The sequence below is a fragment of the Orbicella franksi genome, chromosome 15 (assembly GCF_964199315.1).
Source record: "Orbicella franksi chromosome 15, jaOrbFran1.1, whole genome shotgun sequence".
Classification (NCBI taxonomy): Eukaryota; Metazoa; Cnidaria; class Anthozoa; order Scleractinia; family Merulinidae; genus Orbicella; species Orbicella franksi.
Window position 1 is genome coordinate 16,440,842 of NC_138159.1, and position 18,101 is coordinate 16,458,942.

General features: G+C 40.6%; 2 protein-coding genes across 2 annotated transcripts; both read left to right on the forward strand.

The window, feature by feature from the left end:
* The first annotated feature begins 18 nt into the window (after nt 1-18).
* Nucleotides 19-7,484, forward strand: LOC145469263 (uncharacterized). The gene is made up of 4 exons (XM_081452947.1): nt 19-1,010; nt 1,145-1,165; nt 3,250-3,435; nt 6,633-7,484. The coding sequence occupies exons 1-4, from the start codon at nt 674-676 to the stop codon at nt 6,947-6,949; spliced, it is 861 nt and encodes a 286-aa protein (XP_081309073.1). The 5' UTR covers nt 19-673; the 3' UTR covers nt 6,950-7,484.
* A 1,902-nt stretch (nt 7,485-9,386) lies between these two features.
* LOC145470662 (uncharacterized) lies at nt 9,387-17,090 on the forward strand. The gene is made up of 4 exons (XM_081454486.1): nt 9,387-9,767; nt 11,687-12,003; nt 14,595-14,843; nt 16,771-17,090. The coding sequence occupies exons 1-4, from the start codon at nt 9,430-9,432 to the stop codon at nt 17,088-17,090; spliced, it is 1,224 nt and encodes a 407-aa protein (XP_081310612.1). The 5' UTR covers nt 9,387-9,429.
* Nucleotides 17,091-18,101: the final 1,011 nt, after the last annotated feature.

The following is an 18,101-nucleotide window of genomic DNA, read 5'->3' on the forward strand; positions in this document are numbered from 1 at the left end:
TTCGGATGATGATTTTCATTTCTCATAACCTGTTTGCTTGATAATGTACTGGCATTGTGATGAGAAATTAGATCTTGATCACTCTCAGGATATAAAGGAGATTTTACGTAAACCAAAAAAGACGACTTTAATACTCTTTATTGTATGGCTAGCTCCTTGAGAGGGCAAGATGAACAACATCCTGCGCTCTGATTGGTTACCCGAGCGGGCAAGATGGTGCTATCTTCCTCAAGGACTGTGAAGGTCAATTGGCTTAACTATGACGAGCTTTCAATCAGTTTTGTGCCGGCCATTACTTTTCTTGGTCAAATGGATAATAAATTTGCATCATTTGGTGGTTTAGGGTAATAGTTTGCCATGATGTATTTTTAGTAAAATCGATATTATCATGAAAACGTTTAACAGATAAGCTCGATTTCATAGGGAAGCTTAAACAGACAGTTAAAAAGATTGCCGATTTTTATGTGACGTTGTCATACTCAGAAATAAAAATTGATACTTACTTTATTGGTGACACCAACACGGCGCCTCCATACAAAGCTCTATCTACAAATTTGAGAGAAGCATTTCTCGAATAACACAGGTATGAAGAAACATACAGACCTAAATCTTAGCGAGGTTGTATATAAATCAATAATCTATCATATCTCAGATGCTTGACTTAATTTATTGAATGATTAAAATCTTGATTGTTGATGGCATGACAATGAAAACCAGCAGTACGACTGCAGTTACTTTGACCTTTTGTCTCTTTTACCCAGGTGGCCTCGCAACATCTGCAATTCTTGGCAACCTCGATCACAACAAATACTTGGGGAAGCTGATAACTTACTTAGATCCAGCTCTCCCGAGCGTATCGCGGAGTTACTTTGTGCGGTGCTGGCATGCAAGGACAGACGGCTCAGCTGCGTCCACATTCCACAGCAACTGTGATGGAAAGGGACCCACAGTGACCATCATTAGAGTTGGCCAATACATATTTGGAGGATACACTGACGTGTCTTGGCGCAGTAAGTATGATAAGACCTAACTATCACCAGGAGCTTGATAAAAACTTGCTTTATTATCTCAGTAAAAGAACAAAAAAACAACTCAATTATCGTTCTTTTGTTTAACCATTGGTCTTACTCTTTTCTTGTTTAAGGAATACAAGTACTTATTTCAGGTTTGGAATCAATATTAACGCGGTTTTTTGATGTTACGCGAACTTGCTGTTTCGCATAATTATAATAATAATCACTTTATTTAAGTGTCGATGTATTTAGCACTAATGTGCTAATTGGGGACACTGTAAATAAATAAACAAATATCTCAAGTATAACATAAAGTATTAAGAATCCCAACTGGTGGGAGGTTGACCAGTTGGCTATTTACACAACGCGGCCGAGGAGTTGAACCCGGGGCTACCGAGAACAAATCCAGATAGCGGTAGGGCGGAGGATTTGAAACAGGGACCTCCAGATTTCAAATCCAGCGCCCTAAACCACTCGGCCACGCCACCTCCATATTTGACCTCAAATCGCATCCGATGGCTTAATTCATAAGAAAATCCTCGATTTCTCTGAAGATCTTTCGCAGCTACCCTGCGAGCAGAGCCGCTTCGATCTTATTCGCAGTCAAAAGTAGGGCTGCGAGAACTTAATCTAGCGGCGCGACGCGCGTAAAGCAGACTAGCTTTCGTCTTGGGCAAACTTTATCGGTTTCAATTAGGCGACGAGGAGTTCAGAAGCTAGAGTGGCTCAATTCAGAGGGTGGCTAAGGGTTTTTACGTGACGCATGATCGCCCCAAAATTAGCAGCGTGACGCGTGAATTAGCCTCGTGATGCGGGACAGGACATCATATAACGTGATGCGTGATTTGCTATTTTACAAGCACGTGATGCGTGATTTGCCAATAAGATTTCCGTCGTAAGTGAACGTTCTTTGAACTACAACTGAAACCATTCATAAAAAGTAAACAGTAAATACAATCTTAAAAGAATCCGTAAAATCGTGGCAGATGTGACACCATTTTCTGGTCTTTTCGTCCTTTTTCTTGACCTCTGATATCTTTGATCTTTGTGGATCCTCGTGGTACTATAGGTCCAAACAATTGTGACACAATAGGAATAAGTCCACTGAAAACAGTTAAACTTTGCACTAGGACTATGAGCTTCAGTGTTATTTTTGTCCATTTTGTCGACAGATCATTTTTGGCAGTTCATCAAACCATATCCGAATCCGGCTATCTATCAATCAATCAATCAATCAATCATCGTATGAAAGGTCTGAAAAAATGTCGTCCCAAACCCGGGGGGTCCTAAATGGCTGGAAAGATAAGAGACGTTAGTCAGAGTTTGGTGTCATTTTATGCCGCTCGAGAAGACAGTGAGAGGCTGCACAAGGAAAAAGTTGGTGAACCACTTAATGGAGGTCGTCATAAAGACCTAACTGAATTCAAAAGCCACGTTATGTCATCCACAGACATAAAAACGTTGTCATGCAGAAGAGGATTTGCAGGGGTAATGCTTTGACACAAATATTGCCTGTACATCAAAGCATGGCAAAGGGGGCGTAGACGTCTTCTCAATTCGTATACAAGATCTCTGCCAACATGGCCTATAAACAGGCTCCCGATTGTGTCATAGAGGAAGGAAAGAAGAATTAGCCCGCCTTTTCGGAGAGGAAAAAATCCCACACCGGTAGGCTCGCTTCGCTCGCCCTATTTTATCGCCTATTCACAGACGATGCCAACTCTCCCAGATTATCCAGGCCTAGCCTCCTGGATACAGACCGAATCTCCCGGTCTCCTGTACGTGTCAATCCACTTTTTTGGCCTATAATTGTCATTTTCGGGGGAAATTATGTTTGGAATATTTTCCGACGCATTTCTGTGGTTGATGTATTTTTTTAACGATGCTTTTAGGGTCGAGAAAGTAAAATTGGCGATGTAGTTACTTTTCTTTGCGTGACGCGTGATTGGTGAAAAAATTTCTCCGTGATGCGTGGTTTAATAGAAAAATTCATCGTGATGCGTGATTGGTACCTCCCCCCCGCCCTTTGCTACCTTCAATTCAGAAGGAATAAATTGATCGGCACTTCGTGTATTGCCGACAAAGAGACTTCCTTGTTTTTGTAACCCATGTAGTGCCAAAAATCATTCGAGATTGAGATACAAAAGAAGTGAAAATAAGGAACTATCTTACGAGTCTACTCTGGCCATACGCAGCATCCAGAACACTGACTGAGCGAACGAATGTACGAACATAGGAACGTATGAACGAACGAACGAACGAGCTAACGAACGGGCGAGCGAACGAACGGAAAGACGGATGGACAGACGGTACGGACGAAGGGACAAAGGGACGAACGGACGAACGGACGAAGGCAGGAAGAGACGAAGGGACGAACGGGCGAACGGACGTATGAACGTACGAAGGTACCTGACGTACGAACGTAGGTCAACGTAGGCACGAATTAAACGAAAGAGCAAAAGATTATGTATGTTATGTATATCTATGTATCTACTAACAAGGGAAACCTAATTTATTTGGACTTACGTTATGGAAGTGCTAACGACTTATATTACCATTGCATATCCATTCTGGTTTGGCAACCACAACAGTACGGACTCGAACGTCGATTGAAAAATGAATTTTCTGGTTAATCCAGTTTCATGTATGTTTGTCTCGCACTGTCAGACCTATCTTAAAACTGAATAATTATGCTAGACAGCGTTAAGTTCGAAAATCATGTGGCTGCGCGGTTTGTTTTCCAGAATACGCTGAATTTGGTCATTAAGCATTTAATGACTGGCCCCAAAGGAAGCAGTGAGTTTTGTATCCCTGAGACCCTCTATGTTCTCTGAGGCGAATCCCAGGAGAACATTGAGGTCGAGTGGAAACAGAACTCATTGTTTCCCACGTGGCCAGTCATGAAGTGTTTTGTTATTCCTCGCAACTCAAAAACAAACAAGAAGATCTGTTAGATCTTATAACCGCGCTTTTAAAATTTAACTGTTTTCTTAGTACTACAGTCGCAACGCAGTGCATATTCCAAAGCAATCTTTGATGATTCATTGATTACTGTAGACATCACAGCACTTGATCAACATAAACTCTATTATCGCACCATCAGGCGTAGCCGTTGTGACATCTCCGATGACGTAATAGTCTTAATCTGGAAGTTTCTTCGGGATATGTATGGGCATGAAGATACGAACACTATTACAAACCCCTTTCTTTCTTTAAAGTCACGATTAAATTTAATTGTTTTTTTCCCTTGAGTTAAGGGTTAGCAAAGAAGTCACACGAGTCACATAATTCAAGAATTGCGTTATCTACGGCTATCTTTAGTACGGTGGTTATTTCCCTATCAATGACGTAATCTTTGCACGTTCTGACACGTTCTTTGCTTGGCTTGCAAATATTTAATTTTCTTTCCGATCTATGAACTCGCTGCGATGAAACAGTCAAAGGATTTACTTCATTTGCCTAAAACCGCAAGAAATACTCGCAAAATTACAAATAAATTAATGACCGTCGCTTCTGCGGAAATAAACTTGCAAAGTAAACACGATCTTATTTGTCACGTAGCGGAAAGTGAAAGCTGCAACGTCAGCGCATTCCATGGCTGACGTAATACCTTTTTTCAGCGTATTTATTATTCCCTTTAAATCCAACGCTTTGATAAAGCGAAAAGAAAATATATTTTACCCACAAAAAAGAAAACAATATCCGTAAAATTGTCCGTGTGTTTATGTTTTAACAGCTTCTGGCGGAAAAACATCACACGTTGCGTGACTCAAAGTTTGGCCGAGCGGAGGTCTGCGTCTGGTCACCGACAAAAAAAACAAAAAACAAGAAGATCTGTTAGATCTTAAAACCGCGCTTTTAAAATTTAACTGTTTTCTTAGCACTACAGTCGCAACGCAGTGCTCATTCGAAAGTAATCCTTGATGATTCATTGATTACTGTAGACATCACATCACTTGATCAACACAGACTGTACTATTGCACCATCAGTCGTAGCCGTTGCGAAATCTCTGATGACGTAATAGTGTTAATCTGGAACTTTCTTTGGGATATGTATGGGCATGAAGATACGAACACTATTAACAACAGCTTTCTTTCTTAAAAGTCAAATTTAAATTTAATTTTTTCCTTGAGTAAAGGGCTAGCAAAGAAGTCACATGAGTCACATAATTCAAGAATTGCCTTATCGACGGGTATCTTTAGTACGGTGGTTATTTCCCTACCAATGACGTAATCATTGCATGTCCTGACATGTTCTTTGCTTGGCTTGCAAATATTTCATTTTCCTTCCGATCTATGAACTCGCTGCGATGAAAGAGCCAAAGAATTTACTTCATTTGCCTAAAACCACAAGAAATACTCGCAAACTTGCAAATAAATTGATGACCGTCGCTTCTGGCGAAATAAACTTCCAAAGTAAACACGATCTTATTAGTCACGTAGCAAAAGTGAAAGCTGCAACGTCAACGCATTCCATGGCTGACGTAATACCTTTTCTTAGCGTATTTATTATTCTCTTTGAATCCAACGGTTCGATAAAACCAAAAGAAAATATATTTTACCCACAACAAAGGAAACAATATCCGTAAAATTATCCGTGTATTAATGTTTTAACAACTTCTGGCGGAAAAAACATCACACGTTGCGTGACTCGGAATTTGGCCGAGCGGAGGTCTGCGTCTGGTCACCGACAAAAAAAAAATAAATAAACCACGGGTAAACCTAGAACCGCGCTCGGCCCATGGCCGCGCGGTTAATAATAATAATAAACCACGGGTAAACCTAGAACCGCGCTCGGCCCATGGCCGCGCGGTTAAAAAAAAAAAAACGCGAAAAAAATCGTTTGCTTGACGTCGGCTGCAACATAAATTTGACGGGGTTACAAGAAGACCAACCTGATCATGTGCCAGTCGAAAGTTCAAGTTGTTGTTTCCCTAGGGAGTTAGTAAGTTTTGTTCGCCCCAGGAGAGTTAGTGAGTTTTGACCCACTGCACGTGACACATTGTCTTCCAATCGGAGAAGGTATTTCGGTTGGGAGATATAGCAGTTCATGTTGTTTAGCAGCACGGCAAAGAAATGTACCAAGATTTCTCACGCACGCACACAAGCATCGCACTGCTCAACTTACACGCACTTTTTTTTCAATCTTCCAATAAGATGTTTATCAATGACGCTGACAGAACAAAACTTTGTTGCATCCAATTCTACTAAATCTGAGTCGTGAATCTGAGTTAGGAGTATTTTCCATAAGATCCTGTTGTTTCCATAAGGTCCTGTTGTAAACCACCAAAAGCTTCCGGAAAGATGATCTCTCTCTGTCAGTCCCCAGACTTCTCCCTTGCTCATCCGTCTTGCTCGAAAACACTTTTTCGACTATAGAAAGAGTTTCCACCTAGAAAGTCACGATCCCATTTCATGCGTTTGAAAATTCAGACGTCACCAAGGTATATCACTCTTAACGCCTTTGCCAACAGATCCGATCCTCTCGCTGAATACTTATTTTTGTTGCTGTAGTTGTTCTGTTCCAAAGAACTCCTTATACAATATGGTTTCTGTATATGTCTGTTTCTTTTTTCAACCGAAATGCTTAGAATTGTTAAACTCTGGTTTTCGTTTCAGGTTCTTGCAGTTACTCCACAGCCAGTAAAGCTTTCGTGTTCTCGCTTTACAACAAAGATGGATATAATCCTGTCAAGCTGACTCAGTATCAAAATCAACATCTCGCAATGTATCACTGCTCCAACTACGGACCCACTTTTGGTCATCATGTTATCTACATATCGGACAACGCTTTGAGCAACTCAAATTCGTTTACCCATTGCGGCTATACATACTCCGTTCCTTCAGGATATTCAACTGGTAACTGTGGGTTTTTCACTGGAGGCCAGCACTTCACTCCTACTGACATTGAAGTGTTCTACGAAATAGGTGATTAAAAACAGAACATGCTGACTCTCTTTTAATGTCGTAATGATTCGATTTAGCGCACTCTTTCTATAAGCGCCGCCTTGCAACCCCTGAGGGGGGTACTCCCAGAAAAATTGGGTGGGGGTGTATGGCCCCCTTCCCAAAACCATTACCCTAATTATGACCAAAATCCGCGATTTTTCCTACCCTATTTAAGACTTGAAAAAGTAGCTTCTTCTAAAAAGCGTACCCAGTTCAAGACTAGAGTGAAACACCATACCCTATTTATGACCAAAACGGCTGAAAACCCTACCCTTTCAGGCCGCACATACCTATCTAGCCCATATATGGGAGTCTCCTCCCCTCCCCCGGCTTACAACTAGCGCCCTCACTGCGAAAGTAGCATTGAAGACATTGACTTCAAAGAGATCATATTACAGACTGATTAGACAAGTAAATAATGTATCAGTTAACTCCATGTGTGCCTTTCCCCCCGGAGCAATAGTGGGGCATTTTGCCACAATGTCAATCCCGGGAATCGGGCATCAGCCTTGCACAGTTACCCTGGGGCATTTGACCATCTCCCTTTTTCACCTTACATGTAGCCATAGTTAATGGATGGAAAATGGTTAGGAAATCCGGCAAAGTTCTTTGGGGGTTGACCCTGCACAAACCCTGCCAAAATACAAAAGGTGGTTATGTGTGTTCATACAACTAACCAATAGAAGCATTGTGATTATATAATTCATGCATAGTCAATGAGCATATAACAACAGATGTCTAGGGTCAAGAACTCTACCCTCTTTTGGTGTTTACCCGCCTTCATAACCATTTTCTTCTATTGGCTATGATGCAGCATTGTCGCTTCTTTTAATGACCACTTTATCGTCAAATACGGTAAGTTTCGTATTGAATGCGACTAGATAGGACATAAATAAGACTCTTGATCCTACGGAATAACCTGTATTGTGCTTTTTCTTCACTATTAAAGTTAAAAAAGACCCTGCTAGGACTTTTAATTTGGCCTGAATTGGCTTAGATTGTATTGAAAGTAACATGCGAACATGAGAAAAAATAATTGAGCCACAACCTCGGGACATTTGAACAACTGGTTTGTTCCAGCCGTACGGCATTTCCAGGTTGTTTTCCAAAAAACTTCTTGTCCGGGGCTAGGCCCTTGGGGGTGGGGGCATGGGCACAGCTGAAATTTACTAATGCATTTCTCTTATGAGCGTAAGATTGAACGCATCGACTTGGTCTAAACAGGCAATGGTGTTACGATTATGCGAACCCCTATTGTTATAATTCTCAAGTGAAAAAATAACTGTTATTGTCCATTGAAATACCTTATCACATTTCCATGTTTATGTTGAAGAGGAAAAGAAAAAAATAACCGCACCTTCCCTAATAAGCGCCCGCTCTTCAATTAGCACCCTCCCTAGAGTTACCAAAAGTATGAAATAAGCGCCCGGGTCACTAAAATCGAAGCATGAATTATTTGCTTCGCAGAAAAAGAGATTATATTATATCTTAGGAATTCTTAGTTTATATTTACATTTGTACCCATTTTATCCACTCAGTTGACTTGATAATGACGTTAAGCGAACGTCGAAACGTCGTCGTTGTTTTTAAACCAAAATGGTTTTAAGTTTTCCATATTGTCGCAGTTTTTTATAGTCAAATATTTGCTGTTATGCAAATAATCAATCGTTTAATTGATGAACGATATGATATGAAAAAGAACGTATCATTGTTAACCTTTTCAGTTCAAAATGTTAATTCTTCTTACTGAGAGCCACACAGTTCTTTTAATGCCAATTCTGAGAGTTTTAAGGTAGATCAGGACAGTTTCAATTGGCTGATGATTTTCTCTTTTCGTATAACCTGCTTGCTTGATAATGTACTGGCATTCTGGTGAGAAATTAGATCTTGATCACTCTCGGGATATAAAGGAGTTTTCAAGCAAACCAAAAAAGACGACTTTAATACTTTTTATTATATGGCTAACCCCTTGAGCGGGCAAGATGAACAAATTCCCGCGCTCTGATTGGTTACTGGAGCGGGCAAGATGGTGCTATCTTCCTCAAGGACTGTGAAGGTCGATTGGCTTGGCTTTAACGAGCTTTGAATCGATTTTTTGCCGACCATTACTTTCCTTGGTCAAATGGATGAAAAATTTACATCATTTAGTGGTTTGGGATGATAGTTTGCAATGATGTATTTTTAGTAAAATCGAAATTATCATGAAAACGATTAACAGATAAGTTCGATTCACAGTTGAAGAGATTGCCGATTTTTATGTGACGTTGTCATACTCAGAAATAAAACTTGATACTTACTTTATTGGCGACACCAACAAGGCGTCTCCATACAAAGCTCTATCTACAAATTTGAGAGAAGCATTTCTCGAATAGCACAGGTATGAAGAAACAGGCAGACTTAAATCTTTGCGAGGTTGTATATAAATCAATAATCTATCATATCTCAGATTCTTGACTTAATTTATTCAATGGTTAAAATCTTGATTGTTGATGGCATGACAATGAAAACCAGTAGTACGACTGTATTTGCTTTGACTTTTTGTCTCTCCTACCCAGGCGGCCTCGCAACATCTGCAATTCTTGGCAATCTCGATCACAACAAATACTTGGGGAAGCTGATAACTTACTTAGACCCAGCTCTCCCGAGCGTATCGCGGAGTTACTTTGTTCGGTGCTGGCATGCAAGGACAGACGGCTCAGCTGCGTCCACATTCCACAGCAATTGTGATGGTAAGGGACCCACAGTGATCATCATTAGAGTTGGCCAATACATATTTGGAGGATACACTGACGTGTCTTGGCACAGTAAGTATGATAAGACCTAACTATCACCAGGAGCTTGATAAAAACTTGCTCTACTATCTTGTAATAGAGCCAAAAAAAACCCCGTCAATTTTAACTTTTGTTTAACTATTGGTCTTACTCTTTTCTTGTTTAAGAAATACCTGTACATGTACGTATTTCAGCTTTGGAACCGATATTAACACGGTTTTTGATGCTGCACGACCTTGCTGTTTCGCATAATCGACCTTAAATCGCATCCGTTGGCTTAATTCATAAGGAAAATCCTCTATTTCTCTGAAGATCTTTCGCAGCTACCCTGCGGCGAGCAGAGTCGCTTCGATCTTATTTGCAGCTAAAGATATCGTGATCGGTCGTCCACACACCCGCGTAAGGCTACGAGAACCCGATCTAGCGGCGATGAGTCGTGTAAAGCAGACTAGCTTTCGTCTTGGGCAAAATGTTTCGGTTTCAAGTTCCCAAGCTAGAGTGGCTCAATTCAGAATGAGTAAATCGATCAGAGCAATGCACTTCATGTAGTGCCAACAAAGAGACTTCTTTGTTTTTGTAACTGCTACGTAGTGCGAAAAGTCATTCGAGATTGAGATACAAAAGAAGTGAAAATTAAGAACGATTCACTTGGTTTTTCTCAATTTTCTGGAATTTTTCTTTCTGGATGTTAGACGGCATTTGGAAATTAAGAAATTTAGCGACACTTAGGGAAAGGTCAAGCCAAGTAACGTTCTAATTACTATCTCATCAGTCTGCTCTGGTCTGCGCATCCAGAGGACTGCCTAAGCGAACAAACGAACGACCGAACTTTATTAACGTGTCTAAAAACATGTAGACAACTAACTTAATTGAACTTACCTTACCTTGAGGAAATGGCGAGGGCTTACCGTAGCACTTTCATTCTCTTCAGAAAGCTAGCGTAGCGAGTTCAAATAGCGCGTTTTAGCCACCATAGCAGCACGACCACGAACTGTCGATTGAAAAACGAATTTACGTTTTACCTACGAAACTCGGGTTAACTCAGTTTTACTTGAGGTTGACTCTCACTGACAGAGCTATCTCAAAACTGAATAATTCTGCGAGGTAGCGTTAATTTCGAATAAGAAATTTGAAAACTCAGGTGGCTGTGTGGTTCACGTACGCGTTCTCCAGACTACACTGATTTGGTCATTTCACGTTCTTATTTTGCAGAGAATGGCAAAGAAATGTTCCAAGATTTATAACGCACGTGCGCAGCAATTGCATTGCTAAACTTTGGCTACGTTTACGCAACCGCGGTTTCAAATCGACACGGTTATATCCTCTCAAAACCATATCAAAAAGTATACGGTTTCGAAACTTTTACACGAAAACGATTTGTCCGCCTTTTTGGCATCTTTCCATCATTCCATCGTCGCCGTGTAAACGGAAGGAGTAACCGCATCGAAATGACGCGGAGGCGGCCTTACTTTTGTTTTTCTCAGGCTTCCAATAAGACAATGTTTAACCGGCAATGATGGTGACAGAACAAAACATAAATACATCATATTCTACCAGATCTGAGTCCTGAATCAGAGTTAGGAGTCTTTTCCATAAGATGTCCTGTTGTAAACCACCGAAAGCTTGCAGAAAGATGATCTCTCTCAGTCAGTCTCCAGACTTCTCCCTTGCTTATCTGTCTTGCTCCAACTAAAACACTTTTTCAACTATAGAAAGAGTTTCCACCTAGAACGTCGCGATCCCATTTCACGCATTTGAAAATTCACGCTTCACCAAGGTATACCACGCTTAAAGCCCTTGCCAACAGATTCGATCCCTTCGCTTCCTATTTATTTGTTTTTATTTTTGTTGTTGTTTCTTCTGATCTAAAGATTACTTTATAATATATGGTAGCTTTATTTCTGTTTTTCTTTTCAACCGAAATGCTTAGAATTGTTAAACTTTTGTTTTCATTTCAGGTTCTTGCAGTTGGTCCACAGCCAGTAAAGCTTTCCTTTTCTCTCTTTACAACAACAATGGATATAATCCTGTCAAGCTGACTCAATATCAAAATCAGCATCTCGCAATGTATCACTGCTACAACTACGGACCCATTTTTGGTAGTGGCGTTGGCATCTACATATCGGACAACGCTTTGAGCAACTCAAACTCGTATACCAAGTGCGGCTATACATACTCCGTTCCTTCAGGATATTCAACTGGTAACTGTGGGTTTTTCACTGGAGGCTATTATTTCACTCCTACTGACATTGAAGTGTTCTACGAAACAGGTGATTAAAAACAGAACATGCTAACTCTCTTTTAACGTCTTAATGATTCGATTTAGCGCGCTCTTTCTATAAGCGCCGCCTTGCAACCCCCGAGGGGGGAGGGTGTACTCCCAGAAAAATTGGGTGGGGGTGTGCGCCCCGCTTCCCAAAACCCTTACCCCATTTATGACCAAAATCCGCGATTTTCCCTACCCTATTTATGACCTGAAAAAGTAGCTTCTTCTAAAAAGCGTACCCAGTTCAAGACTAGAGTGAAACACCATACTCTATTTATCACCAAAATGGCTCAAAACCCTACCCTTTCAGGCCGCACATACCTATATAACCCATATAAGGGAGTCTTCTCCCCTCCCAATCCCCCCCGGGCTTACAACTAGCGCCCTCATTGCGAAAGTAGCATTGAAGACATTGACTTCAAAGAGATCATATTACAGACTGATTAGACAAGTAAATAATGTATCAGTTAACTCCATGTGTGCCTGTCCCCCCAGAGCAATAGTGGGGCATTTTGCCACAATGTCAATCCCGGGGATCGGGCATCAGCCTTGCACAGTTACCCTGGGGCATTTGACCATCTCCCTTTTTCATCTTCCATGTAGCCATAGTTAATGGATGGAAAATGGTTAGGAAATCTGGCAAAGTTCTTTGGGGGTTGACCCTGCACAAACCCTGCCAAAATACAAAAGGTGGTTATGTGTGTTCTTACAACTAACCAATAGAAGCATTGTGATTATATAATTCATGCATAGTCAATGAGCATATAACAACAGATGTCTAGGGTCAAGAACTCTACCCTCTTTTGGTGTTTACCGGCCTTCATAACCATTTTCTTCTATTGGCTATGATGCAGCATTGTCGCTTCTTTTAATGACCAGTTTATCGTCAAATACGGTAAGTTTCGTATTGAATGCGGCTAGATAGGACATAAATAAGACTCTTGATCCTACGGAATAACCTATATTGTGCTTTTTCTTCACTATTGAAGTTAAAAAAGACCCTGCTAGGACTTTTAATTTGGCCTGAATTGGCTTAGATTGTATTGAAAGTAACATGCGAACATGAGAAAAAATAATTGAGCCACAACCTCGGGACATGTGAACAACTGGTTTGTTCCAGCCGTACGGCATTTCCAGGTTGTTTTCCAAAAAACTTTTTGTCCGGGGCTAGGCCCTTGGGGGTGGGGGCATGGGCACAGCTGAAATTTACTAATGCATTTCTCTTATGAGCGTAAGATTGAACACATCGACTTGGTCTAAACAGGCAATGGTGTTACGATTATGCGAACCCCTATTGTTATAATTCTCAAGTGAAAAAATAACTGTTATTGTCCATTGAAATACCTTATCACATTTCCATGTTTATGTTGAAGAGGAAAAGAAAAAAATAACCGCACCTTCCCTAATAAGCGCCCGCTCTTCAATTAGCACCCTCCCTAGAGTTACCAAAAGTATGAAATAAGCGCCCGGGTCACTAAAATCGAAGCATGAATTATTTGCTTCGCAGAAAAAGAGATTATATTATATCTTAGGAATTCTTAGTTTATATTTACATTTGTACCCATTATATCCACTCAGTTGACTTGATAATGACGTTAAGCGAACGTCGAAACGTCGTCGTTGTTTTTAAACCAAAATGGTTTTAAGTTTTCCATATTGTCGCAGTGTTTTATAGTTAAATATTTGCTGTTATGCAAATAATCAATCGTTTAATTGATGAACGATATGATATGAAAAAGAACGTATCATTGTTAACCTTTTCAGTTCAAAATGTTAATTCTTCTTACTGAGAGCCACACAGTTCTTTTAATGCCAATTCTGAGAGTTTTAAGGTAGATCAGGACAGTTTCAATTGGCTGATGATTTTCTCTTTTCGTATAACCTGCTTGCTTGATAATGTACTGGCATTCTGGTGAGAAGTTAGATCTTGATCACTCTCGGGATATAAAGGAGTTTTCAAGCAAACCAAAAAAGACGACTTTAATACTTTTTATTATATGGCTAACCCCTTGAGCGGGCAAGATGAACAAATTCCTGCGCTCTTATTGGTTACTCGAGCGGGCAAGATGGTGCTATCTTCCTCAAGGACTGTGAAGGTCGATTGGCTTGGCTTTAACGAGCTTTGAATCGATTTTTTGCCGACCATTACTTTCCTTGGTCAAATGGATGAAAAATTTACATCATTTAGTGGTTTGGGATGATAGTTTGCAATGATGTATTTTTAGTAAAATCGAAATTATCATGAAAACGATTAACAGATAAGCTCGATTGACAGTTGAAGAGATTTCCGATTTTTATGTGACGTTGTCATACTCAGAAATAAAACTTGATACTTACTTTATTGGCGACACCAACAAGGCGTCTCCATACAAAGCTCTATCTACAAATTTGAGAGAAGCATTTCTCGAATAACACAGGTATGAAGAAACAGGCAGACTTAAATCTTTGCGAGGTTGTATGTAAATCAATAATCTATCATATCTCAGATTCTTGACTTAATTTATTCAATGGCTAAAATCTTGATTGTTGATGGCATGACAATGAAAACCAGTAGTACGACTGTAGTTGCTTTGACTTTTTGTCTCTCCTACCCAGGCGGCCTCGCAACATCTGCAATTCTTGGCAATCTCGATCACAACAAATACTTGGGGAAGCTGATAACTTACTTAGACCCAGCTCTCCCGAGCGTATCGCGGAGTTACTTTGTTCGGTGCTGGCATGCAAGGACAGACGGCTCAGCTGCGTCCACATTCCACAGCAATTGTGATGGTAAGGGACCCACAGTGATCATCATTAGAGTTGGCCAATACATATTTGGAGGATACACGGACGTGTCTTGGCACAGTAAGTATCATAAGACCTAACTATCACCAGAAGCTTGATAAAAACTTGCTCTACTATCTTGTAATAGAGCCAAAAAAAACCCCTCAGTTTTAACTTTTGTTTAACCATTGGTCTTACTCTTTTCTTGTTTAAGAAATACCTGTACATGTACGTATTTCAGCTTTGGAACCGATATTAACACGGTTTTTGATGCTGCACGACCTTGCTGTTTCGCATAATCGACCTTAAATCGCATCCGTTGGCTTAATTCATAAGGAAAATCCTCTATTTCTCTGAAGATCTTTCGCAGCTACCCTGCGGCGAGCAGAGTCGCTTCGATCTTATTTGCAGCTAAAGATATCGTGATCGGTCGTCCACACACCCGCGTAAGGCTACGAGAACCCGATCTAGCGGCGATGAGTCGTGTAAAGCAGACTAGCTTTCGTCTTGGGCAAAATGTTTCGGTTTCAAGTTCCCAAGCTAGAGTGGCTCAATTCAGAATGAGTAAATCGATCAGAGCAATGCACTTCATGTAGTGCCAACAAAGAGACTTCTTTGTTTTTGTAACTGCTACGTAGTGCGAAAAGTCATTCGAGATTGAGATACAAAAGAAGTGAAAATTAAGAACGATTCACTTGGTTTTTCTCAATTTTCTGGAATTTTTCTTTCTGGATATTAGACGGCATTTGGAAATTAAGAAATTTAGCGACACTTAGGGAAAGGTCAAGTCAAGTAACGTTCTAATTACTATCTCATCAGTCTGCTCTGGTCTGCGCATCCAGAGGACTGCCTGAGCGAACAAACGAACGACCGAACTTTATTAACGTGTCTAAAAACATGTAGACAACTAACTTAATTGAACTTACCTTACCTTGAGGAAATGGCGAGGGCTTACCGTAGCACTTTCATTCTCTTCAGAAAGCTAGCGTAACGAGTTCAAATAGCGAGTTTTAGCAACCATAGCAGCACGGCCACGAACTGTCGATTGAAAAACGAATTTACATTTTATCTGCGAAACTCGGGTTAACTCAGTTTTACTTAAGGTTGACTCTCAATGGCAGAGCTATCTCAAAACTGAATAATTCTGTGAGGTAGCGTTAATTTCGAATAAGAAATTTGAAAACTCATGTGGCTGTGTGGTTCACGTACGCGTTCTCCAGACTACCCTGATTTGGTCATTTCACGTTCTTATCTTGCAGAGAATGGCAAAGAAATGTTCCAAGATTTATAACGCACGTGCGCAGCAATTGCATTGTTAAACTTAGGTTACGTTTACGCAACCGCGGTTTCAAATCGACACGGTTATATCCTTTCAAAACCATATCAAAAAGTACACGGTTTCGAAGCTTTTACACGAAAACGATTTGTCCGCCTTTTTGGCATCTTTCCATCATTCCATCGTCGCCGTGTAAACGGAAGGAGTAACCGCATCGAAATGACGCGGAGGCGGCCTTACAAGCACTTTTGTTTTTCTCAGGCTTCCAATAAGACAATGTTTAACCGGCAATGATGGTGACAGAACAAAACGTAAATACATCATATTCTACCAAATCTGAGTCCTGAATCAGAGTTAGGAGTCTTTTCCATAAGATGTCCTGTTGTAAACCACCAAAAGCTACCAGAGAAACGATCTCTCTCAGTCAGTCTCCAGACTTCTCCCTTGCTTATCTGTCTTGCTCCAACTAAAACACTTTTTCAACTATAGAAAGAGTTTCCACCTAGAACGTCGCGATCCCATTTCACGCATTTGAAAATTCACGCTTCACCAAGGTATACCACGCTTAAAGCCCTTGCCAACAGATTCGATCCCTTCGCTTCCTATTTATTTGTTTTTATTTTTGTTGTTGTTTCTTCTGTTCTAAAGATTACTTTATAATATATGGTAGCTTTATTTGTTTTCTTTTCAACCGAAATGCTTAGAATTGTTAAACTTTTGTTTTCATTTCAGGTTCTTGCAGTTGGTCCACAGCCAGTAAAGCTTTCCTGTTCTCGCTTTACAACAAAGATGGATATAATCCTGTCAAGCTGACTCAGTATCAAAATCAACAACACGCAATGTATCACTGCTCCAGCTACGGACCCACTTTTGGTAATGGCCATGGCATCAAAATATCGGACAACGCTTTGAGCAACTCAAACTCGTATACCAAGTGCGGCTATACATACTCCGTTCCTTCAGGATATTCAACTGGTAACTGTGGGTTTTTCACTGGAGGCAATGGGTTCACTCCTACTGACATTGAAGTGTTCTACGAAATAGGTGATTAAAAACAGAACATGCTAACTCTCTTTTAACGTCTTAATGATTCGATTTAGCGCACTCTTTCTATAAGCACCGCCTTGCAACCTCCGAGGGGGGAGGGTGTACTCCTACAAAAATTGGGTGGGGGTGTGCGCCCCGCTTCCCAAAACCCTTACCCCATTTATGACTAAAATCCGCGATTTTCCCTACCCTATCTATGACCTGAAAAAGTAGCTTCCTCTAAAAAGCGTACCCAGTTCAAGACTAGAGTGAAACACCATACTCTATTTATGACCAAAATGGCTGAAAACCCTACCCTTTCAGGCCGCACATACCTATATAACCCATATAAGGGAGTCTTCTCCCCTCCCAATCCCCCCCGGGCTTACAACTAGCGCCCTCATTGCGAAAGTAGCATTGAAGACATTGACTTCAAAGAGATCATATTACAGACTGATTAGACAAGTAAATAATGTATCAGTTAACTCCATGTGTGCCTGTCCCCCGGAGCAATAGTGGGGCATTTTGCCACAATGTCAATCCCGGGGATCGGACATCAGCCTTGCACAGTTACCCTGGGGCATTTGACCATCTCCCTTTTTCATCTTAAATGTAGCCATAGTTAATGGATGGAAAATGGTTAGGAAATCTGGCAAAGTTCTTTGGGCGTTGACCCTGTACAAACCCTGCCAAAATACAAAAGGTGGTTATGTGTGTTCTTACAACTAACCAATAGAAGCATTGTGATTATATAATTCATGCATAGTCAATGAGCATATAACAACAGATGTCTAGGGTCAAGAACTCTACCCTCTTTTGGTGTTCACCGGCCTTCATAACCATTTTCTTCTATTGGCTATGATGCAGCATTGTCGCTTCTTTTAATGACCACTTTATCGTCAAATACGGTAAGTTTCGTATTGAATGCGACTAGATAGGACATAAATAAGACTCTTGATCCTACGGAATAACCTATATTGTGCTTTTTCTTCACTATTAAAGTTAAAAAAGACCCTGCTAGGACTTTTAATTTGGCC